The sequence below is a fragment of the Porites lutea genome, chromosome 9 (assembly GCF_958299795.1).
Source record: "Porites lutea chromosome 9, jaPorLute2.1, whole genome shotgun sequence".
Lineage (NCBI taxonomy): Eukaryota > Metazoa > Cnidaria > Anthozoa > Scleractinia > Poritidae > Porites > Porites lutea.
Genome location: NC_133209.1, coordinates 25,269,526 through 25,296,194, shown reverse-complemented (window position 1 = coordinate 25,296,194; position 26,669 = coordinate 25,269,526). Strand labels below are relative to the sequence as shown.

At 36.9% G+C, this 26,669-nt stretch overlaps 1 protein-coding gene across 1 annotated transcript; it reads right to left on the bottom strand.

Moving 5' to 3' along the window:
- Positions 1-8,934: 8,934 nt before the first annotated feature.
- Positions 8,935-15,654, bottom strand: LOC140948329 (substance-K receptor-like). Its single transcript, XM_073397557.1, has 2 exons — positions 15,501-15,654; positions 8,935-10,222 (listed from the first exon to the last, which is right to left on the bottom strand). The coding sequence occupies exon 2, from the start codon at positions 10,141-10,143 to the stop codon at positions 9,106-9,108; it is 1,038 nt and encodes a 345-aa protein (XP_073253658.1). The 5' UTR covers positions 10,144-10,222; positions 15,501-15,654; the 3' UTR covers positions 8,935-9,105.
- Positions 15,655-26,669: the final 11,015 nt, after the last annotated feature.

Here is a 26,669-nt window from a genome sequence, read left to right as displayed (position 1 = left end):
GGACATGGATTGAAACTTGAAAAAGTTGGGCTAATTTTTTCAAGTTTTAATGCAATATGGCTGCAAAAAATCACGAAAAAATTATTACGCTTAGTGCTCCCTCGTGAAAATTGTTTGATACCTCCTTTTTAACTCTACAGTATGGGTAACGGACTAAGAAATGACTTCAACACAGAATTGACCCTAAAAATAGCAATTACAATTATAGTAAGTTTACGCAGCAGGAAGGCAGTAAGAAGAGGATGGCAAAACGCTTGTGTGTGACAAACGTGACAGGGCTATTACTTCCGAGTTTCGTCGTGATCGACTTCGCGTAAATTCACTTACCATTAATCCTCTCTGGTCTTACACAAAATGATCGGTTGAAAGAAAGGTGAAGTTTGGCGGAAAGTTATTTCAAGCAAAATTATTGTCACGCTTGTCACGCAAGCTTTGCCGTCTTCTTTCCTCCGTCTACCGTCCTGTTAAGTAAGTTCACTATCACGTGACATAGACCCTTTATTCTCTGTTCTTATTTAAACTTCAACCACTTGAATCAATCTACTCAACTATTCTTTACAAAACGTTGTTAAAGCTGGCAATAAGGAACGAAGAATAAGGTTTGTTGTTACTTATTCGTTTCCATCCAGTGCATGATTTGTCTAGCTTTACTATCCTACTTTTCGCAGAAAAACGATAATAAAATGAAAAGTAGTAATAATAATAATAATAATAATAATAATAATAATAATAATAATGATAAACGTAAGTTAAAATAAAATAAACAAGAAAATGTGAAAAAGAAAATTGAAAAGGGAGGATTCTGTATCAAAAGTCTTCTACGGATTTGTCATGAAGCAAACATGTCCTGCGGCCTTTTTTGACATGAAGGCCTGAAACGATGAGAGGTAATTAAAATTATCTACAACTAAAGAGACAACTTATTTTCGCTCAAGGGACGTGGACGAATATCTCCATGTCAAGTACTATAACATTGCTTGCATCCTCACAAATTGCTGTTTGGTACAACACGTCTGTCTCTGCAACATAGGCAAGGTCCACAAGTTAAACAGGCGAACAGGTTTCGCAGAGCACTCGAGAATCGTGAACTAGAAGCAAACAGTATTATGGGATTAACTATTGAGCTGAAGGAGGGAAAAATGTAGAAAAACAAACTGACAAAAATCATGCATGAATCCTTGGTGAAACGCGATGTAAATAGCTTTTGGAGTACAATATATAGGGAAAGCGGAGTCCAACAGATGAAAAAGGCACTCACAATCCATACAAACACTTTCAGGACATTTTTGTTGTGTTGCATGTTTCTCATTCTTGTGCGTTCCTCTTCTTCACCCTCTACTGGTCTTGTTCTTCTCAAGCATTTCATGATTCGTGAATAGAGGATAATTGTCGAAATAAGTGGAGCACAGTAGAATATTGCAAATCCTCCTACGTAAAGGATATATTGCTCCTTCTTGCCCCAAAAAGCGAAACTCCGACAAAACGTTTGATGATTTTCTTTAATAATTTGACTTGACGATGCCCATGGTGAAGCTATTGATAGCGCAAACACCCAAGTGAATAACTGGAGAGCAGCTCTGAGTCGAGCTGTGACTAAAATAGACTTAAATGGGAGCGCGATAGCTATGTATCTGTCTACAACGATTAGTAACAGGCTTTGAACTGAGACAGCCTGAGACACAGTTCTGAAATAAAAGCCCAGTTTACAAACAAAGACAGCCGTTGAGCCGTCTATCGTAGGTTTGCTGTAACGGACTCCTTCAGTTGCATAGAGGGGCCAATTTGTGGAGGATGACAGAAGATCAGAAATCGCCATGTTGACGATGAAATAGTTCGTGCTTGTCTTTAGGGCGGGGCTTAGTAGAAAAGTTACTATCACCAGGGTGTTGCCGACGAATGCCACAATACTAACAATTGAGATAGTGGATGTAAGTATGGTGGAATCTGAAGAAGAACATTCCGAAAGGTGCTCAAAACCATAAGAACTGGAGTTATTCATGCTTCCTTTCTGGTTTATGATCGTCCGCTGGCCACTGATCAGGATGACGTCCCTCTTAAGTTTGTATGAAACGATCGACCTGTAAACGAAGAAGGTGCTTGATGAGCTTTTGAATCTTCTAATCACCTTGAGTTTAAAACGTGTTTCATGACGGAAGTATTTGATTCAACAAGGAAAAAAAGGTGGAAACTCTTGATACCTGATACTTGGAGGGAACTAAATGCTGGATTTATGCGGCTTCTGTCATAATGTACAATACCGCGCTGAAATAATATACAAGCAACATCTAAAAACCTTGCCATTTCTTTTTCCTCACTCTGATTCTACCCAAGATGTTTGTCAAGGCATACTAATGTACAGAATGTTGTGTTACTTACGATGATGCTTGTCTTTTTCATGAGTATCAAAGGAAGTGTTGAACACTTTTAACCTGAGCGTTTTGGGCCGCGGTTTTCTATTTGCACACTCAAGGTAATAGAATAAGATGCTTTTAAGATATACGTCAATGTATATACGACAATATACACGCGTAAGTGAGGTTGGGCCCACGGTTTATCTTCCTTATTCGAGAAGATTAGCAAGTCTATTTACCGTTTGCGGATCACGTCACTGTAAACTGAAGGCAGCACTCATCCTCCTCAACGTCAAGGTTCAGTCAATAAAGATCCCCGGCGACTCTTACCGGAGCCGGCGAGTTTAGAGTGCGGGTGGCCACTTCATTGCTTGTTGCGGGTGACGTAATTACAATTCAAAATGAAGAATTGTCAATACTTTTAACTTTTTAATTTAGTGATTTAGTAGTGCAGCTGAACAATCATCTCTTTAGAAATTTTCATACTGATAGGATTTTTAGTTTTTTGGTAGAGAATGTCTAAATTTCCGAAATGCTGTCCCTAATACGCTACTGATACGTGACTTATATTTTAAGAGTTTGTTGTCTACGTTTTTCACAGCCTGTAAACGCACAATCATTAATCCCATAATAATGTTGGTCTGTAGCTAACGATTCTCAAGCCCATTGCCCAACGAAAAGTGTTTTCATTTTGTTGTTTTAATTGTAAACCTTGCCTTTATATATATGCTGCAGAAACACAGACCTGTGGTACCAATAATCCATTTGCGAGGAAGCAATGTTATTTACTAAAGAGTTAGAATATAACATCTACTCGATGCAACTCATCTTCTAATTAAAAATTGCCGCACAATTATTTAATTTTAGAAAGCAGGACTTTGGAGCGCAATTTCGGTAGATATATATATTTATTAAAAACTGAATCATTGGATAACGCAATTCTAGTATTTTGATTGGCTTAGCCGTTATGGTATATGAGCTATTATACCATGCTCTCCATATATGGTCGGTGTACGCGTCAGTTTACATTGGAAGCTAGCTGGGATTTTTTTTCGCGAACGATAGAACGGCGCCCGAAGCAAATGGTTTTAATTCATTTCTTAGAATACTAGAAATAAAATTTCATCGAAAGAAAAAAGACAAAAACAAACAAAAAAGCCACAGGAGCTTGTTTGAAAGTTTGCCGAAAAACACATGAAAACACATGGAACTAAAGTACCTTGACCAGCTACGAAAGAAGACTAGTGTTGTTTCTTCATGATCGCGAAGCCATTCGCCGATCGAGTCACTCGCCGATAGATAACTGCGGCTTGTTTATCCGAAATCAAGAATATAAATCACAAGTAACCAGCTACAAATACAGGCTATGCAGCCATTCACTAGAGCAATCGAGGCGGCAGTATAGCTTCTTTTCTTGTTCAGCAAAACCAGCTTGTGGCTCCAAACAACTTCATAACAAGCGACCGAGGTAATAGTTTTTCTCTGCTGTTCTTACCTTTATAACTGCACCGAAAATCCAAATTCACAGTAATTTCGACGGCTGTCACTTAAAAAATCTTTTTCTTTCACATTATCTGCCAGGTTTTTTTAGCTGTTCTGCTTTGTAAAATCCTAGAATCCCGATGAGTTTTTAAAAAACTAATGTTCATCGCTACAATATTTTGACTTTTCATTCATGCAGTCCATGCGAGTCCGTTCGCGCGTTGACAGTTTTGATAGACGTGTGACATGTGAATAGCGGAAGTCCCTTGTCTTTTCCGGTTTGTTCTAGTCGGGGAGATTCAACGAGATTTTCTGGGCGTTTTTAATAAAACAATTATTCCACTCGCGCTTGTTGGATATGAGATGATTATAGGCAACTCGGCGCTACGCGCCTCGTTAGTCATCTATCATCTCATATCCAACGCGCCCTCGTGGAATAATTGTTAAATTTTTTTGTTTTTTTTGTTTCCTATATCCCTTTAGCCGGAAAGTGTAAGTTGTATGGCCTTACAAGAACCTTGATGGATGACCCTAAAACAAACACATTAAGATTTCAATATTGACTTGTCATAAAAGTGATAAGGTACATTGTTTATTCAAGTCACGTTTTAAGCCTGGTTATTAACTTCCTTAATTCAAGCTGCTTTTTAAAAAGGAGTTTTGAATTAGAAAAAAAAAATCGTTTTATGACGGGTACATTTCAAGTGCCATTTTTGCCAGTTTGATACTCGCTCTCTAGGAATGGTGCAATGACAACATTTCCTCACATTACACAGGGCAAATTTCCCAGTCAAGACCTGTTAATTAAGTGAATAAATCAATGAAATTAGAGAAAATAATGCCTTTAGCAAGCGTCATGGTTATGTATGCCTAGTAGGTTTTACTGACAGTAGTCACACCTTTAAATCTTATTTGCGTCATAAAAGACTGACGAGTTCGCCATTACATTTAATTTAGTACGAGCATTCGAAACTATTGCCGGCTTTTCCATCGATATTAGTCGGATTTTCCACTTGGTATTCTAACTTAAACTCCTTCAGAGCATGGTATTGCAGATGTAATAGGGTCCTCAATAGAGTTTTCGGGATTTTCGACATTTACCAAATTTGAAGGCCAGGATCGGGGTTCATATTTCAGGGGCTCCCAACGACAGTTTCCTCTTGAATACGTTCACTTGGGAAAAACTTTTTGGGCTCAGTATCCAGAGTACTTTTTGACATCTAGAAATGCATTCTAAGCGGAACTATAATATTTGTATCTGTTCGGTCAGCCGTAGGGGAACGCGAGTCTTTTCGAAAATACCAGGGATTCAGCATTTATTTTCCCGAAAATTTTAGATACAATTTAACGTATTACGAAGAAAATGATTTTTCTAACTCCTCTTTCCATCACATTTTTGAATCCGAAAAATTTTAGGTTTTCTTTTTTCCAAGAAACGTAACCTAGCCTAGGGAGTGAAATGTGTAACATTAGAAACTTCAGAAAATCATAGGGGATTTATTAGATGAGCCTCGAAATTTTACATGAATAGAACGGTCATCTAGAAATGTTTAGCCCTCCTCAAATAATAGAAAATTCAAGGCAATATTTGCGTCTCCGAACAGATATTTTACAGAAAACAGTGATTGGGTGCCTCTGGTATTAGAAGAGGAGATTATGCATTTAACGCATGCACGGAATCTGAGTGGGATGTCGAAAATGACTATCGGGATTACGGGTTTAGACGACGAATTTGGGTCGGGATTACGGGATTAGAGACCCTACTGGGGACCCTGATGTAACAACTTCAGAATTGAAATTGCTCAGGTAAAGAAAAATTCAGTTTATGTAAAAAGTTTCCCACTTTGGTAACGAAAAATATGGCTCCTGCCACTTAGTGAAATCTGGCATTTGAAAATGAACATTTATTAGAGCGCTGACACGCAAACTCAATCTCCAAGTGTGCTTCGATTATTTTCAGTTGTATTATTAAAGGGTTATTCTCAACAAACAAGCTTAAAGACATTTTAAGAGGGCTTTCCCTAAGGTTTAAGGCAGTTTCTCGATAAGCCTTCGGTGTTGTTTAATTCTAACAAACGAATATTCAATATTGATTAAAATGTAATTCAGTTTTTATAGAATAATCCAGTTTGGGGGGTGACTGTTTTTTAATGTTGAGAGTTTTTATGGTTGTTTATTATACCCTATACATTGTGAAAGGTTATTGTGCACTCGGCATAAGCAAGGCCTTCTAAGTTTTAGCTACTTCGCGTGTTTTTAATTCTATTACGCTCTCAAATTACAGAGGCTCAATGAATATTGTTTACATACACCTGCTTTCTGTAAAGATAATAATATTAATAATAGTAGGTTTCTATGGCGCATTTAAAGAATTCTCAATGCCCTTACAATAGTAAATAAAGTCTAAATTAAACTATATATAGTAATTATTCCTAAAAAGAAAAGTTTTCAAACGTTGCTTAAAAGTGGAAACAGATTGAAGTTTTTGATATGATCAGGTAGACTGTTCTAGATTATCGGTGCGTAATCAGCGCAATATGATAATGAGCGGTGTACATTAGCCACGGTAACTAATGTACAACCTGATAATTTTTTCATGACTAAAAGAGGGACATGAAGTCATCAGTCACGTGATCAAAGCGTTTTAATGTTTTAGTGCCTTTTAAAGTACCTTATTTGTCATAAATTGGCAAGTTTTCTCAACAATTCTTCACACTCTATTGTCTCTGAGTAATTTTTATTCGATTTTCAGAGCAGAACCAAACGAAAACTGAACCAGAAGTTTAAAAGTTGAGTTTTAAAAATTTGACCGATATTGCAAGTTAAAATCGAAAAGGAGACCTACTCTTGAGACTTTTGTAAAATACTTTTTCAACTTGAGTGTTTGTTTGCCGAAAGAAATAGATAAAAAAAAATAAATAAATAAAAAGAGCGATTAATTTCCATCTATCCATTTCAATAAAAGGAAATGGAATCACTTCTCACTATAGCGGACAATCTCGAACCGTGACTTCGTCGAATAAATATGCGGCACCGAAGAAAGACGAAAAAGCTAACCCTTTTTGATCAAATTATTTTAAGGTTTAAACTCGAAGCTTTATATGGCGTAAAATAATTATAATTCACTTTTACCAGTATCACTTGTAATAATGATAATAATAATAATAATAAAAATAGTAATAATAATAATAATAATAATAATAATAATAATAACAATCATCATCATAATAATCAATAATAATCATAATAAAAATAATCATCATGTCTTTGCGTAGGTTTTACGGAGTATAAGAATTTAATAATATTCTGAATTGTCTTTTTTAAGTAGAGAGATTCATATCATTATGTATATTAGGATTGTACTAGGTTTCGTACCGAACTTTTTTTACTTCTAAGTATATAACTTCTCAAGTGGTGTAGGTTACGTTATGCGCCCTATACTACTCAAAATGTGGACAGCATTCCAAAGTTTTATACTGCGAGATAATAATAATAATAATAATAATAATAATAATAACAGTATGATGATAATAATAATAATAATAATAATAATAATAAATAATAATAATAATAAATAATAGTGTATGAACAGAATGATTGACTCGAGTGACTGACGCTCTAGGTGCATGGTTTGCGCCCGGCTGATGCGCAAAAAGAACACCAGCAATGACTGTGATAATAGAGATAATAATAATAATAATAATAATAATAATAATAATAATAATAATAATAATAATAATACGCAGCTGGTTCGGGAGTTTGAAGAGCACACCCCTCAATCAAAGGCCACCAGTCGTTGGTAAAGGGGGCTCAAGTTATGCAAATGAGATGAGGATCTCCTAAAACCTTACTCATCCCCAGCCCTTGTGGAAGGACAGGGGCGGGATTGATGTTTCGGGTGAAAAGGGGGTCAATATAAGATCCGATACGAGAAATGGTAAGGAATTAAGGCTACTCACGGCCAGAGAAGAAGACCAAAGTTTAGATAGAAAGGCGTGTTTTGCGTGGTTATGGGAGTGGTCTGAGTGCCCTTCTTACATGGCAGCAGGAGTGTATGAACTCTACGAGCAGTTTCTACCGACTAAGCTCTACACTAGCAAAAAGAAAACCACCACTTCGCCTGTTGATGTGATGTGTTCGTTATAAGGGAAGTACACAGGAAGCAAATACCTAGAAAGGCTTAACTCAGCCTTGAAGGTGTTATTTTTTGAGCTTCTACGAGATCTAGAGCTAATTGGCAGTGTTCCACCTTGGTATTCCCCAGTGCAGTCAAAAAGCACTCTGTGAGAGCGAGGAAGTGCAGGCCTACTGGGATATTCCCGTGTTTGTGGAATATAATAAAGTTAGGGCTAAAAGAATGCACGCAAGGATAGTAGATCATCAAGCGAAGACAGTGACAACTCTGGAAATGAGCTGCCCTTGGATCCAGAATCGAGAGAAGAAAGACGAGGAGAAGGTGTTGAAGTATGGTCCCCTATACAAGATGACACAATATAACATCATAATATATATTTTGGGAGGATGGTCTAGTTCTGTGGAGGGGTCCCTTAGCCAATTATTAGGAAACAAGTGCAAAGAGGCGTTAAAGAGAATGCGGAGACCTATCATCTCGAGTAGTTTAAACATTGCTTGGACTTTTAAAGTTGTTGGAACATAGTACAAACCTCATTTTAATCATGAAGGACATGTATATACCTTTTTAATCTTATGAACGGGGGTTAAGGAAATCTAGAGACTTGGACATTTAGCATTACTAGTTGTAGAATGTTCTTAAATTTATCGTTTTACCATTTTGTCTGTTTATTTATATATTTTTGTAATTATTATTATTATTATCATTATTATTACATATTTTTTCTGAGGCTGTTCCTTAGTGCCCCAGGGTCACGTCCGACGCCCCTTATGGTTGTTGCTATATGACACCCATACTGTCATAATATTAATAATATTAAACAATAATAATGATGATGATGATAATAATAATAATAATAATAATAATAATAATAATAATAACAATAATAAAAAAAAATAATAATAATAATAAACGTAAGATAAAATAGAATAAACAAGAAAATGTGAAAAAGAAAATTGAGAAGGGAGGATTCTGTGTTAAAATTCATGTACGGATTTGTCATGAAGCAAGCATGTCCTGCGGCTTTTTTTGAAATAAAGGTAAAACGATGACTCAGGTAAAATCGTTTACAACTAAACATACAACTTATTTCCAAATATGCACAAGGCTCGCGGAGGAATAAACCCATGTCAAATACTATTACATTGCTTGTATCCTCGCAAGTTGCTGTTCGTTTGGTACATTACGTCTGTCTCTGCAACATAGGCAAGGTCCACAAGTAAAACAGGCGAACAGGTTTCGCAGAGCAGTCGAGAATCGTGAACTATAAACAAAAAGTATTATGGGATTAACTATTGTGCTTAAGGAGGGAAAAATGTAGAAAAACAAACTAACAAAAATCATGCATGAATCTTGAGTGAAACGCGAAGATGGAAATAGCTTTTGGAGTACAATTTCTACGCAAAGTGGCGTCCAGCAGATGAAAAAGGCGCTCACAATCCATACAAACACTTTCATGACAGTTTTGTTCTGTTGCATGTTTCTCATTCTTGTGCGTTCCTCTCCTTCACCCTCTACTGGTCTTGTTTGTCTCAAGCATTTCATGATTCGTGAATAGAGGATAATTGTCGAAATAAGTGGAGCACAGTAGAATATTGCAAATCCTCCTACGTAAAGGATAAATTGCTCCTTCTTGCCCCAAGAAGCGAAACTCCGACAAAACGTTTGATGATTTTCTAGAATAATTTGACTTGATGATGCATATGGTGAAGCTATTGATAGCGCAAACACCCAAGTGAATAACTGGAGAGCAGCTCTGAGTCGGGCTGTGACTAAAATAGACTTAAACGGGAGCACGATAGCTATGTATCTGTCTACAACGATTAGTAACAGGCTTTGAACTGAGACGGCCTGAGACACAGCTCTGAAATAAAGGCCCAGTTTACAAACAAAGACAGCCGTTGAGCCGTCTATCGCAGGTTTGCTGTATTGGACTCCTTCAGTTGCATAGAGGGGCCAATTTGTGGAGGATGATAGAAGATCAGAAATCGCCATGTTGACTATGAAATAGTTCGTGCTTGTCTTTAGGGCGGGGCTTAGTAGAAAAGTTAGTATTACCAGGGTGTTGCCGACGAATGCCACAATACTAACAATTGAAATAGTAGATGTAAGTATGGTGGAATCTAAGGAAGAACATTCCGAAAGGTGCTCAAAACCATAAGAACTGGAGTTATTCATGCTTCCTTTCTGGTTTATGACCGTCCGCTGGCCACTGATCAGGATGACGTCCCTCTTAAGTTTGTATGAAACGATCGACCTGTAAACGAAGAAGGTGCTTGATGAGCTTTTGAATCTTCTAATCACCTTGAATCAAAACGTGTTTCATGATGGAAGTATTCATTCAACAAGGAAAAAAAGGTAACAACTCTTGATACCTGATACTTGGAGGGAAATAAATCAATGCTGGATTTATGCGGCTTCATGTGATAATGTACAATACCGCGCTGAAATAATGTACACGCAACTACTTTAATCCCTCCACGTATCAGGTATCAATAGTTTCTACTTTCTTTTCCTTGTTGAATCAAATGCTTCTGTCATCCGGTTGAGGGACGTTTGAAACTCAAGGTGATTAGAAGATTCAGAAGCTTATCACTGATAAGAAAAACAAACTAACAAAAACCATGCATGAATCTTCAGTAAAACGCGAAGATGTAAATAACTTTTGGAGTACAATTTGTAGGCAAAGTGGCGTCCAACGGATGCAAAGGGCACTCACCGTGAATCCATACAAACACTTTCTTAACAGTTTTGTTCTGTTGCATGTTTCTCATTCTTGTACATAATATACAAAACCGCGCTTTATTATATACATACTGAGAAATACTCACCAAAAAGCTATGTCGCAAATTTTCGTACGCAAATTAGTTCTAGCCAATCAGAAGAGCGAACGATGGTTTTCACACGTGAAAAAAATGATACGTCCAATTAGAATCGCGAACGATGTTTTTTCATGTGTGAGAAAAATGATACGTCCAATCAGAAGCCAAAGAGGTGGGCGAGTTTCGTGCCAAAATTGCCGCCTTTTATTGCAGCTTGCAGCGCCGCTTCGCACACTTTCAACGAGAAAGGTTTTACTCAAAGAGTTTTTCTCGCTAAAAAAGTGAAAAACATTTCGGAAATGGAGGGGAATAGTTTGTTTGTTCCACTGTCGATAAAGAAAACGGTAGAGAGCCAGCGAAACAACAGCGGAAAGGGATAAACAGAACGAGACGTAAGCTTTTGTTGGGCTTTTTGTCGGAGCTACTTTGCCTTTCATTTAAGATTAAGCTTATATTGAAACCGGCCATTTTACTTAAATTCACTCATTTTTAATTGTACATTCAGAACAAACAGTTAAGATTACTTGTGGTTCTTGGATTACCTCATATCCTCACCGTCATTTATGTTTTTAACAAACCTTTTTACTAAAAAGCCGATACTTCGTTTTAATTGTCATTTTGCGGTGTATAGCGGCAAATTTTAGCATTTTTGAAAGATTTAAATTAAAAAGGCCGCCAAAATGATGAACGTCTCAGCATGTATAATATACAATAAATATATAATATATAATACCAATGGAAAGTGCTTCGTACGGTATTTACGCACTCGTTGTTTTTGTATCAGAAATCTTACTCGTTCGCTGCGCTCACTCGTTCGATTTCTGACACGTCAACAACTCGTGCGCAAATACCGTACGCCAGTACTTTCCATGAAGTATTCTCTATGTATAATATACAAGCAATATCTAAAAACCTTGCCATTTCTTTTTTTCCGATTCCTTACTGGTTGCAAGTGATGCAATTACAATAATTTATTTAAAATTAAGAATTATCTATACTTCTATGTTTTTAAGTATGTGACTAGAAGCCAGCTGAACAATTACCTCTTTAGAAATTTTCATTCTGATAGGGTATTTACTGAGTTTTTTGGTACAGCATGTCTTAATTTTTGAGTTGCTGTCCCCCTTAGGCTATACTGATACGAGACTCCATTTTTCACAGCCTTTAACGCACAGTCATTAATCCCATAACCTTGACAATGTTGGTCTCTAGCTTACGATTCTCAAGCCCATTGCGCGACGAAAAATGCTATTAGTTTGTTGTTTTAAGGTGGCTCGATACAGTTTTTCAAAGCCAATACCTCCCAAGTTTGAGCATAAACTACGTCGCCATAAACAAAGTTTTGGAAAAATTGCCCCCACAGTTGTATTAGATAAAGATGAAAATCTTTTATGACCAGGGTTACAATGACATCGGAGTTGTCATAGCAACGAAATGACGCTATTACCTATTTTACTTACAGAAGTATTTCCTCGGCACTGGGAACTGTTCTTCCAAAATCATTCACGGGAGCTTTTTCCTCCAATAGCCGCCTCGATGTTCGTGAAGTTTAAGCGAAATCTGTAAGAGCGTTATCGAGATATTTTGGGAGAAAGATTTTGTTGTTAGAAATACGGTAAAAAATGGATAATCTTAATGTTCGGCTGTTATCTGTAGAAAATGGAGCGCTTTTGACAAGCAATTCCACCTCATAGTAGTGTCAATCTTTTTAAAAACGTGTGTGAAAGACCGTGGAGATAGCTCCAGCCGATTGCTAGAAAGAAGGATTTGATTAGTATGTATCGAGGCGCTTTTGTTGGCGGTTTTTGAACATTTTGGTCTACTTTAACAAATTAGCGAATATTTTTTAAACCGCTCGATAGATTTTTTTAAAACATTAAGATTCTTGAGATTAACGTTCCTTTTATATGACCTTTTAGTTTCAAGATTATTGATATATTGTAAGGCAGTAAAATAAGGGCTGCAATGCGCCAATATTTTGGCAGAAATTTTGTGTTTACAAATGTGAGCCTCTCATTATTCAGGGTATTGTCTCCAAGTTTCATAGTTTCGCGCATAACAATAGCTAGCATTTTTGCATATGTCAAATGCACTGTTAGTTACTGTTGCTCACGTGAAAATGAAACTTGGAGACAATGCCTTGAATAATGAGATACTTTCACTTGTAATAACGAATCTTCCGATAAAAAAAGTAACGATTTGTAGCCGTTATTTTACTGCCTTACAATGTATCAATAATCTTGAAACTAAAAGGTCATATAAAAGAAAGGTTAATCTCAAGAATCTTAATTTAAAAAAAAAATCTATTGAGCGGTTTAAAAATTATTCGCTAATTTGTTAGAGAAGACCAAAATGTTTACAAAACCGCTAACAAGAGCGCTTCGATACATACTAATAAAACCCTTCTTTCTAGCAATCAGCTGCAGCTATCTCCATGATCTTTCACACACGTTTTTAAAAAGATTGAAAATAGTATGAGATGAAATTGCATGTCAAAAGCGCTTCATTTTCTACAGATAACGGCCAAACAATAATATTGTCCATTTTTTTACTGTGTTTCTAACCATAAAAACTTCATCCCAAAATATCTCAATAACGCTCTTACAGATTTCGCTTAAACTTCACGAACATTGAGGCCCCTATTGGAGGAAAAAGCTCCCGTGAACGATTTTGGAAGGACAGTTCTCAAAGCCGAGATATACTGCTGCAAGTAAAATAGGTAAAAGCGTCATTTCGTTGCTATGACAACTCCGATGACGTTGCAACCCTGATCATAACAAATTTTCATCTTTATCTAATACAACTGCGGGGGCAATTTTTCCAAAACTTTGTTTATGGCGACGTAGCTTATGCTCAAACTTGGGAGGTATTGGCTCTGAAAAACTGTATCGAGCCACCTTAATCGTTAACCATGCCTTTGTTGAAGAAACAGACGTTAACCAAAAAGCAATTTGTGAGAAAGCACTTTAATATTTACTAATGCGATACATCTACTTGATGCAACTCATGTTGGAGGGAGCCTTCTCCTTCTAGTGAAAAAAGGTCGCACAACTAATTAATTTTAGAAAGCAGGACTTTGGCGCTCAATTTCGGTAGATACGTTTTTTTTTATTTTGTTATTTCCTACATCCTTTTAGCCGGAAAGTGTAAGTTGTATGAACTTACAAGAGCTTTGATGTATGACCCTAAAACAAATACAAATGGTTTCAATATTGACTTGTTTTAAAATTGATAAGTTATAAAGTAAATTCAAGTCACGTTTTAAGCCAGGTTATTAATAAACGTTTTTTTTTAAAGTAGCTTTATATGAAAGAGTTTTGAATTAGAGAAAATAAATCGTGTAGTGAAGGATACATTTCATGTGGCATTTTTGCCAGTTTAATACTCGCTGACTAAAAATGGTGCAACGGTCCGACAACCGTCCAATAGAAATTACATTTCCTCACATTACACAGGGCAAATTTCCTAATCAAGACCAAAAAATCAATGAGATTGGAGCGAAATGTTGCCTTTAGCAAGCGTCATGATTATGTATACCTAAAAGGTTTTACTGTAGTCACACCTTTAAATCTTATCTGGGTCATTACTCTGGTGAGTTCGTCATTACATAAGAGCATTCGGAACTATTTCGGGTTTACGATCGATATTAGTAGGATTCTCAAGTGGTATTCTCACTTGAACTCCTTCAGAGCATTTTAGTATTGCAGACATAACAGGGTCCTCAATAGATTTTTCGGGATTTACAAGATTCACCTTATTTGAATGCCAGGATTAGGGTTCATATTTGAAAGAGAGATTCTGCATTGAACGCATGCAAGAGATCCGAGTGGGATGTCGTAAATAACTATCATCGGAATTACGTGATCGGTCAAAAATTTGGGTCGGGATCAGATGAGGGGATGTTCTATTGGAGACCCTGATGTAACAACACAAAGAATTCTACCAAGAATTGAAATTGCTCAGCTAAAGAAAATATTTAATTTCTGTAAAAAGTTTCGCACTTTGTTAAGGAAATATCATATTAGCGACATGAACTCTTACTAGCATTTCAAAAGGGAAATTAGCGTGCACGCAAATTCAATTTCCAAGTGTACTTCGATTATTTTCAACTGTATTATTAAAGGATCATTCTCAACAAACAAGTTTAAAGACATTTTAAATGGATTTTTTGGCTAAGGGTTAAGGCAGTTTCTCGATGAAACTCTGGGGTTGTTTAACTCTAACAAAAGAATATTCAACATTGATTAAAATATAGTTTTTACAGGATAATCGAGTTTTGGGGAGTGACCGTTTTTTTTTACGTTTGGTTCAATATTGTGAGTTTTTATAGTTTTATCACACCTTATTGTGAAAGGTTATTTTACTGGCACTTGGCATAAGGAAGGCCTCCTAAGTTTCAGTTACATTGCGTGTTTTTAATTCTATTACGTTCTAAAATTACAGAGTCTTAATAAATATTGTTTGCATACACCTGCTTTCTTTAAAGATATATGCAAGTCTGGATATTTGAAAAGCCTGTTTCCTTTCATAACAGCGCGCGAATCCAAGTTTGAAAAATTATAATTACGTCAGCGTGAGAATTAGTGGAAGAAGTGGCCTTCCTATTGACTGAAACGATTGTTTTCGCTAAATATTTTCCTCTTTAAAATGAGTAATGATAGGCTTCGTCTAATCTTAATCAAGTATACAGTAGGTGCTTCAGGTCACACATACCTTCGTGCTGTTAAAACTCTTTAGGAAACCCTCTTTAATTCAGGGCTAAACATGATTTGTATTATTTGGAATTATCCTCGTGTACCGAGCACAATGTAGAAAAAGGAACAATTTAAAAAGAGCTGTCATCGAATTTCCTTTATGTGCGAAGAGTAGGCCGGTAGAATAGTAATACGTGATATAATTGGACGTCGCGTAAATTCGTCATTCGGGGAGTATACAAGTAATTAAAATGAAACATTATTGACATTTTGGTAACTACAAAATAACAAAGGGAGTATAATATCAGTAATATCATAGGTGACGAATTACTCCTTAATTTTGGCCCGAAATTTCAGCGTTCATTTGTAATTTCACATGTGAAATTACAAAATTGCCATGGCAACCCTTCCGTACTAGACTATACGTCTCAGTGTCAATATAACGACGAAGTTTTAATATGCCGTGAATGAAGATGTCAGGGCACAAAAAGACGCTTTAGAAAACCTGAACACACAAGAGAACATCAAGAAGGATTCTAACAAGCATTTTGCCGAAAAAGTCTGAAAAATTCTGAACTTTATAAGCCAAATTTAAGGTCTAAACATTTGAGAGAGTGGAGTTCTCGATCGATACGATCCAGGATCGAACATGTCAAAAATCCAAGATTGCTAACGTAATTCGTCACCCATGATATTAATAGGTAATCAAATGGTATACTCGTGAAATTAGGGAATAATTTCACTTGCGTTTTGTCCAAATCCTAATAATTTCCCTCGGCTGAAGGCTCGGGAAATTAGTAGGATTTGAAAAAAACGCGCGTGAAATTATTCCCTAATTTCACTCGTCACCATTTGATTACACATACAAATAGTTTTTTTTTTTATAGAATCAGTTCGAACTGACACGAAAGCCTTAAAGTTCGTATTTTAAATGTATGCAATTTAATTTCATTAATACTTCTTATTGGCTGGACAAGACAGGCGTTAGTAGCCCGAGAACAGATAGTCATGGGTTAAACGAAAAATATTAATATATTATACATTCTGTAAAATCAACAATATAAGAAGATTAAGAAAAACATTTATAACATGACATAGCATAAACTTTATTTATACTCGAATTTTACAGTAGCTAACAAAGCTAATATCTTCGAGTTGACACTACATGAAAATAACATACAAATATATTATATATATACATTAAATGCAATTATAAGTAATAATAATAAAATAATATTAATAATAATAAGAAGAACATAAAAGAAAAGAAAAGAAAATATTATTTACAATTTATGTTATGTAATATGTACATTTTCCACTGACTGGAATTAATCATGTCCGAATTCTGAAAGGAAAATGCGGCTCAAAGAGTTTTTTCGCATGTATGGACAACGTGACTCAGGCGCTTCAATGGTACATTATAACTGTGACGTATATTTTAGCTTAATATTCAAAAAAGTATTGTTCTCACTCATTGCTTTCTTATAATTCAGGGCGTCACACAGATAATAGTTTTGAAATGCGTCAAGCTTCTGTCCCTCGTTTGTACATGAGCAACTAAAAAGTAGTGATTTTATTATGACAGGTGAGTATGATGTATTCCAGAAAGTAACTTCGCGCTCTATTCCGTATACGCCTTCACATCGATGATAAAAGTGCTACCCTAGATTTTCGAGGTACATTATTGTTTAAGGGTAAAGCAGGGTGCCCCAAGATCAATTCAAGGTTATGAGAAACACAATAACAATAACAATATACAATAACAATATATACAACTAGTAATAGTTGACACTCAGCTGCCCCCGCTCTGTATATTGTCGGGCTATAGTATTCTTGCTCGTTGTGTAGCTCTTTGAAATATACACATATTATTCCATACAATAGGTGAGATAAATTCAGGAAACGCAAGGTTCCATGCACAGTTTCGGTTCGATTTACCCATTCTCAGTTACGAGAATAGTTTATTCTATAAAACCGTAAGAAAAGATTTAATTAGAAGTTTAATTTTTCTCTATTTCTATTTCACTTTTTACAGTTAGTTCATTTTAATTGCCAGAAAGTAAGCCTTAGAAATTAAAAAATCACGCTCGCGCATTCTAGTCTTATTTTAAACTTTATAATGGAGGGACATCTGTGAGTAGGGAATAAGTCAGCACAGAATTTGATGATCGGCAAATTTCTGTAATCGTCCATCGTTCTGCTAGTGATAAGCTAGCCGTTAAATCATTCACTCGTCTTGCTTGTTTGGGGCCGAGTCTAAGAAAGACTCAAAGAAAGAGAAAGAGTGTCTGGCAAGGTTTCCAATCAAAGATTCGTGAACTCGTGTCTGGCAAAACTCACTTGGTGTTAAAATATACACTGTTATACGCACCTTATAACTTCATCTGCGCTTAACGAGTGTCTTTTGGTCCATAACTTTCATAACAACGGCTCCACAGAATGTCACTGATAACAAGTAACGCAGAAGAGTATCGAAGTATGACTGCACAATTAATGTCACAAAATCTACCTATTGTAAGCTTTTTGTGTTTTATGTCATCCTAACATTTCGTACTTGCGGGCTCAAACAATAGAAACGTCATCATTACCTACCGACTCCTTGCGGCCCCTGTTCAAGCAAATCGAGTTTTTTTTCTATATTGACTGTACTTGTAATAGTTGACACTACAGCTGCCCCCGCTCTGTATATTGGCGGTCAATAGTATTCTTGCTCGTTGTGTAGCTCTTTGAAATATACCGATTCATGGGAAGATTTTCACACTGATATTCCATACAATAGGTGAGATAAATACAGGAAACGCAAGTTTCCATGCACAGCTTCAGTTCGATTTACACAGCTTTGATCAAAACATTTTCAGTTTCGAGAATAGTTTGTTCTAAACCATAAGAAAAGATTTAATAAGAATTTTGAATTTTTCGCTATTTCTCTTTCACTTTTTACATTCAGTTCATTTTATTTGCCGGAAAGGAAGCCTTAGAAATTAAAAGGACGTTTGATCAATTGACACTCGCGCATCCTAGTCTTATTTTAAACTTTATAGCGGAAGGACATCTGTGAGCAGGGAATAAGTCAGCACAGAATTTGATGGTCGTCGAATTTCTGTAATCGTCCATAGTTCTGCTAGTGATAAGCTAGCCGTTGAATCCGTTCACTCGTCTTGCTTGTTTTGGGCCGGGTCTTTTTCCGGTCAAAGAGAGAGAAAGAGTGTCTGGCAAGGTTCAGCTGAAGGTTTCTAATCAAGGATTTGTGAACTCGTGTCTGGCAAACTCACTTAGTGTTAAAATATACACTGTTCTACGCACCTTATAACTTCATCTACGCTTAACGGGTGTCTTTTGGTCCATAACTTTCATAACAATGTCACTGATAACACGTAACGCAAAAGAGTATCGAAGTATGACTGCACAATTAATGTCACAAAATCTACCTTTTGTAAGCTTTTTGTGTTTTACGTCATCCTAACCATTTCGTACTTGCGGGCGGAAACAATAGAAACGTCATCATTACCTACCGATTCCTCGCGGCCCCTGCTCAAGCAAATCGAGATTTTTTCTATATTGACTGTACGACTGTATATTTCATCGGTAAGTACTTCCTTAATATAACGCGCGAGTTACTAGAGTGTACTGAAGTGCAATGTTGGTCTTTGGCAAAACGACAGCACACCTTCGTTTGAAGTAAAACTAATCGCCGAAGAGCTTTCCTTGATACACAGCAGAACGATTGACTTGGTAAACTCCGTGCCGATAATCTCTTGTAGAAGAGTGCCGTCTTTACTTTTTTATGATAGTTCGACGTGAATGAAATCGAACTCTCTGAAAAGGAATTTTTTAATCACGAAGGCGGTCATACAATGCATGTATTATTTTACAATACGCATATTGTGTTCGTGTAACCTATAATTATCATAATGGTAAAGTAATTATTTGTTGGTTATCTAAATCATGACTTATAATGTGCAATGACCATGAGCCCCGATAGATTTCCCTCTTTTTGTGTTGTTGTAAGCTGTTTTAATTTTCTTCCTTATCATAAAAACTGTATACAGTCACACCTGAATTTTACATGACCAATAAAGAACCCTCAGGTGCCATCGAGATGGTGATTCAGCCTGGTGAGAGTAAATAAATGTGTAAACAGAAACAAAAGATGCTGCGGAGTCAAGGAGTTCTCAACAGCTGTTATTTCCGCCTTTGATGTTTGTCGGGTTTCATGAGCAGTCTCCTCTTTTGACTATGTCTTGATCATATAATTTTAAACTTAAGATAGATCAAAAAGCCAAATTTCTGTGCAAATGTTAGTTTTAATTGTCTTGTCCTCCTCCAGAGGCCCTGCAAAAATGTATATTCCCGGACATTTGCCAAAACCCGAGCAATAGCTCAATAATAATAGTCCATTGGAATTCTTTAGAAAAACACTACGTGATCAGAGCCGTAGCTGGCGGAGAGGCAAGGGGGGCAGCTACCCCCCTCGGACCTGTTGAGATAGACACATCAAGTCTGTGGATGGATTTGTTTTCTTTAGACTCAGTTATTTTGATTATAGTGACTTGCAATTGTTTGCCATTTTCATATTCGAGGTCGATTTTTCGGAGACATATCTCATGACAAGTGCTGAAAATAGCGTTTCGGGGCCTCCAAATTGAAAATTTTCTGGGGGAGGACACCCCCAGAACCCCCCACAAGGTTCGTGCCTTCGGCACTCGCGATAATGTGCCCCGTTACAAAAAACCTAGCTACGGCCCTGTTGATGTTAAAATCCGATCAGAGCAGGGTAAAATTTAAATTAGGTCGTTAACGCCTTTTCGTGGAGTAAGATCGTATCTTGACATTTTTCTTTGCGTAAAACCTCTTAACGGTAAATTTTACATCTTTAATAAATTTGTTTCCCTAGCTCGTGATAAAATTAGCTTCTTATATATGTTGCTGACCGCTTCCTGTTTTCGTTAAGCCCATAATCATCTGTTTTCGAGTTTAACGCTTGGCTCCTTAAGCCACTAATGAGTAAATACGATTAAATTACTTCGAATTTCATGCATTTTAATGACACTTGCAACAAAAACAAAACTTTCAAAAAATTTTATTACCTTTTCCCCCGCCCCTACCCTCTCCTCCCCGCTCACTTTTCCATTGGAAGCGATAACTTTGAGTTCACCATGCGCGAGGCCCAACCCAGAAACGCCTTCCAGAACAAAGTGGCTTGCGCGCACTCAGTGAAAAGATATACGATGGTATGATCTGCTGGACAAAAAGAGCAGCGTGGGGAGTCTTCTTTCTTCATTTTAAATAATAAGCTCTTAGTGCACAGAATATTGTGAATAAAGTGTACTGGAACATTTATATCGGCTAAGGTTTTGTTGATAGAGACATTGAGATTGGTTTAAACAGGACCATTACTCCTATATTGTGAGTTGTACAGTGGCTAGCTACAACTTTCCCTCCCCATGCACTCGGCCTCCCATCGTTTTATAGCGTCCGTTGAAGAATAAGTTTCTTGGAGGAAAATAATGTCCGATGGCTGCAGGTGCAACCATCGAAAAACCTGTCGTCTTTTTCTAGAACTGTTGCCTTCTTACATTCAGTGTCAATAGCTTAAGTGACATATTTATTGCTCAATTATAAAATGAAATAGTTTCCCTTGCACGTGTGGCATAATCCATAGACAAAAGTATAAATTTATATGGCCTGGATCGCTTTCCCCTTAAGGGAAGGGAATCAAAATTGACTGCGCAAATATTAAGACGAAACAAAAAAGACAACAAAAACACGAACATTCGAACAAAAACTCCATAACTTACCTCTGAATTTGAGCGGCGTTGACTGACTGCGCATCGAGCTAATTTGGTTTGTAAAGCACACTTCTGGCCCCTAAAATATGGCCGTGAATAATAACATTAATCAGCCTGATAAATGCTCTGAGCTAATTTATACGTCCATTAAATGTCCGTAGAAAGGGAAAGGGAAATTGTCTCTGGGTCGCGGTGAAGCGACCCATCTATAATTAGCCTTTCTACCTTGAAAAATGCAGTACGCTTTTCTTGCTTGGCGGCTTTTAATACTGGGTACCGCTTTTTCCTCATTTCTTCCACTTCCTGTGGAAAGTGGTCGGAAATTCCAAGATTGAGGCCTTTCGTAAGCTTTTTGATGAATGATTGAACAAACTCTTCGTCGTGGAAGCTGGAAAAGCTTGACAATAATCGGTCGTGGCTTGGAATTCGTAGTGCGAAAAGATACTCGACGAGCTGATACCCTGTGCACTGTATCGAACTGAATACTTACCTCGTCCTTTTTAGGGATCTTTAAGTCGGTACGTAAAAATTTTCTCAATAAATCTTTTGTGTCTTCGTTCGATTCATGCTCGCGTTCTTTTATTCCACAGAATTTCAAACTACCTCTGCGGCGGTGAGTTCACGTTGGACGCGTTGAAGTGAAGCTTCAGTGGTCTTCTCAGGGGCACCCAAAGACTGTTTTCTGTAAAATATCTGTTCGGAGAAGCAAATATTGCGTAGAATTTTCTATTATTTGAGGACGGCTAAAAATTTCTAGATGACTGTTCCTTGTCTTCTGTTGTTCAGCAATCTTATCTAACTTCCGAGGCTTTCTTGCATGCTTTTCTGTTCATCTTCGAGGGATTTAACTCGGCTCTTGTAGGTTTCAAATTCGTCCGTTAACTTTAATAGTCTTTCAAGATTCTCATCAATTTCAGCGAGACTAGTATTTGTTGACTTGCATTTTGGGTAGTCATGGCTGTCGTCCTCGAAGACATCCTCGTCTGTTTGTGAGCTTCCTTCGCGTGTACGCTTCATTTTTCTTTCTTTGAGCCCTTCGCAGAACATTTTTGGTTTGTTTTTTTGTCATGGTCGGCTTCGACACCAGTCTCCGAAAAATAATGAAGTTAGGACCAAAAGAGTGGACACAAGGATAGTAGATCATCAAGCGAAGACAGTGACAACTCTGGAAATGAGCTGCCCTTGGATTCAGAATCGAGAGAAGAAAGACGAGGAGAAGGTGTTGAAGTATCAATGGTCCCCTGCGCTGGGAGCGTAAGCTACAGCTTTCAAAGGATACAGGATCACACAATATAACATCATAATATATGTCTTGGGAGGATGGTCTAGTTCTGTGGAGGGGTCCCTTAGCCAATTATTAGGAACCAAATGCAAAGAGGCGTTAAAGAGAATGCAGAGACCGTTAGACAGTTTCTGAGTGGTAACATTGTGTCCGACATCAGTGACCATTACTCACAGGTTTGCTTCCTGTCTAGCAACCTTAAGATAATTTTCTAATAGTAGAATCCGCAATCGGGGTCTTTCATCATTTAACCAAACTGATTTCAACAATGATCTCGAGCTAATCACCTGGCCCCCTAACTCTGATGCTAACTGTGCATTTAATGTCTTTTACAACAAACTTAACAGACTAGTTGATAAGCATGCACCTTTTAAAACAGTATCTAGACGTAAAGCTAAGCAGATGGCAAAGCCTTGGATAACCAAAGGCTTACTCACCTCTATAAGTAAGAAAAACAAGTTATACCACGATGGTCTATGGGATGAGTACAAATTGTATCGTAATAAATTATCACTGTTAACTCGTTTAAGTAAAAGGAATTACTACAACTCCTTTTTCGAACTAAATCTTAATAATATGAAGGCAACCTGGGAAGGGATTAATAACCTAATATCTACCTCCAACAAGAAAGTAAACCAAATTTCTATTATTAAAAAACCTGATGGTAGTCTCTCAACTGACCCTAGTGAAATCTCAAATGTGCTTAATAAGCATTTTGCTAGTGTTGGACATAACCTTGCTTTCAAACTACCACCTTCTAAGCACTCATTTAATGAATATATCACTAACAACCGTTTGCTAAACTCTTTTAACTTTGAACCCATTATTCCCAATGATGTCAGTGCCCAAATTCAGGCCTTGCCCCTCTACAAGTCTTATGGCATATTCTCTTGTCCTGTTAAAATCCTAAAAGGCTGCAAACACATTATTAGCCAGCCACTTGCTAACATTTACAATTTATCTGTCATCCAAGGTAAACATCCCAGCAAACTAAAACTTGCCAAGATTGTGCCAGTTTATAAAGATGATGATGAGTCCTGCGCAAGCAATTACAGGCCTATTTCTCTTTTGTCTATATTCAATAGAATATTTGAAAAACTAATGTATCAAAGACTCAGTAAATCTATCATTAAGCACAATATATTGATTAACTCCCGATATGGCTTTAGGAGTGGTCATAATACTCAACATGCAATTCTGGATATTGTTAATACAATTCAGAGTAAGATGAATAGTGGTAAATTCACCTGTAGACTCTTTATAGATCTGAAAAAAGCCTTTGATACTGTTGATCACTATATTCTTCTTCAAAAACTTGATTTTTATGGCATCAGAGGTATTGTTAATGATTGGTTCCGATCTTACCTAACCTATAGGAAACAAACCGCTTCAAATGGCTCTTATATTTCCAACAGTGAAACAACTTTGTATGGTGTTCCACAGGGCTCTGTGCTGGGCCCACTTTTATTCTTATTGTATGTGAATGACAATGCAAATTCTTCAAAGCAGCTTTCGTTTTATTTATTTGCTGATGATACAAGCATTATTTATGCAAACAAGAACCTCCATAATCTTGAAGAGATAGTTAATTCTGAACTAAGTAATGTCAGTGACTGGCTTTTAGCCAATAAGTTAACCCTTAATTTCAAAAAATCTAATTACGTGCTTTTCCGTCCTCGGCAGAAATGTTTAACATATAATCCCTCCATCAAAGTTTATGATCCAGCTATAAATGCATTGAGTACCTTAGAAAAGAAAGATTTTGTCAAATACCTTGGTGTTCTGATTGATTATGAACTTTCCTGGAAAAACCATATTAATCTAATCTGTTTAAAGATAAGTAGAACCGTGGGAATTCTAGCAAAGCTTAGACATAGTATTCCATTACGTCCCCTCTTAAATATCTATCAAGCCCTTATCAACCCCTATCTTTATTATGGCATCTGTGCTTGGGGCTCTGCACCTAAAACTTATTTAAATAAGATACTCTTAATTCAAAAACGAGCCCTACGCCTGATTTACTTTTCGGATTATAAGCAACATGCTGTACCATTCTTCTTAAAATCAAAAGTCTTTCCCCTATCCTTTATTTACTTTGATTGTCTTTGTAGTATCATGTGGACGTTGCTAACAATTCTGCACCTGAAAATATCAAGAGAGCCTTTACTAGGATTTCTGAGGTGCACTCATATCCTACCCGATCTTCTCTCAATGATGATTTCTATACCGAATAAGCTCTTTGAAATTTTATCTAAATCTGATGACTATCTTGAAATCACTGAAATCATGCATCAACTTAAATTTATCTAGCTCAGGAACACAACTAAATTTATATTCTCTGAGTAAATCATAATGCAATTAAATTAGCTTAATACATACTATAGTTTTTATTTTGCGACAGCTGGTACTGTTTGTAAAATAGTTCTTTTTTTCTCTTCTTTCTTTAAATTTGTGTGTCTCTTCCCCCGCCTCGATTAGGCTCTCCTATACGCGGGTGGAAGCTATCGTGTAATTGTATATTGAAAGTGAATGAATAAAGTTGAAGTTGAAGTTGAAGTTGAAGACCTATCATCTCGAGTCGTTTAAACATTACCCGGACTTTTAAAGTTGTTGGAACATAGTACAAACCTCATTTTAATCATGAAGGACATGTATATACCTTTTTAATCTTATGAACGAGGGTTAAGGAAATCTAGAGACTTGGACATTTAGCATTACTAGTTGTAGAATGTTCTTAAATTTATCGTTTTACCATGTCTATTTATTTACATATACTTCTACCTGGAGTTATGAAAACTGGGTTAGCAAACATTTTGTAATTTTTCGCAACTTCCTCTGTCTAATAGCTTGACATATGTTTACTGTGTTGTTTGCTTGCAGTTTAGTTTTATATTGGTCACCTTGAGAAAAGTTTCCCGGAGAGCATCATGTAAAGCTCTGAGATGGGACAAAGTTATTACGATTCGCAGAGTCTGCATCTTCCAATATCGTATTGCATTCTCGTTTCATTTCAGCTAAACGGATCAATCACCCTGATCCGGGCTGAGACAGAGAGGTACGATATTGTTTACTTTTCTAAGGTGACCACTAAGTCTTTGGCCTCGGGAACAGGCTCTTCGGAGTCAAATGAATTAGGTGAGAGCAAAATTGCCGGTGAACTCTGACCCGGGCCAAGCTTAGTTTTTTTCTGGTGTGAAAGCAAGGCTAAGGTGATCCGCCGACCGTGTGACTCTACATCCGGGAACTTGAATAAGACGAGCGTAAGAGAAAAGTCCAGAGGTGTTTATCTGGCAATAGGCTGAGTTTTTCCGAGTTATTCGATGATTTTTCGCCTATGTTAAACGAGAGAAGATAATGCGTGGTTGTGGATAGTCTTATCAGTGCTGCGAAAGTGTGTGATGTGTGTGATTTCCGCATGGTGTTGACAGGTATGTGATCGTGTGGTTGAACTGCGGTTTGGCCAAAATATTCTGTGCCAGCCACTAATATTGTTTCGTCGGTGTTTAGCTTAACTGATTGTACATTGGAGAAGCGACTCTCGACTCAGGAAAATTGGATCTAGGTCTAGTTTTAGCGTACTCCGATGGAGGTGAACCATAAGCCGATTTTTGCAGATAAGAAAGTGATAATTTGTGCACTACGTTTCACTCAGTTTGTTGTCTATTCCATGCGGAATCCTGTTGTTTATCGAACCGCGAGAAAAGAAGTGTTTTGCGAACTATTTAAGTTGTTATGTAAGCCTTAACCGGGCACTCTTTCGCTGCAGTTCACTCAACGTAAAAATTTCTAGACTGAAAGGACACCGGTTTGAAACTTCGCGAAGCCAGTTTACTGAAGAAATGTTCTAAAATTTGCGTCATTTTAAATTTGGACTCGTTGGAATGCTTCTAGGGACCACTAACTTACTGCCCGGCGTCAGATAAAGGTTTTTAATCGGTCTTTGAATGATTTTTGTTGTTTTGAATTGCCAAGTAGTAGATAGTAAATGAATTGATATTTTTGCTAACCCGGTTTTCAAAAATCCAGGTATACTTGTAATTATTATTATTATATATTTTTTCTGAGGCTGTTACTTATTGTGCCAGGGTCACGTCCGACGTCCCTGGTGGTTGTTGCT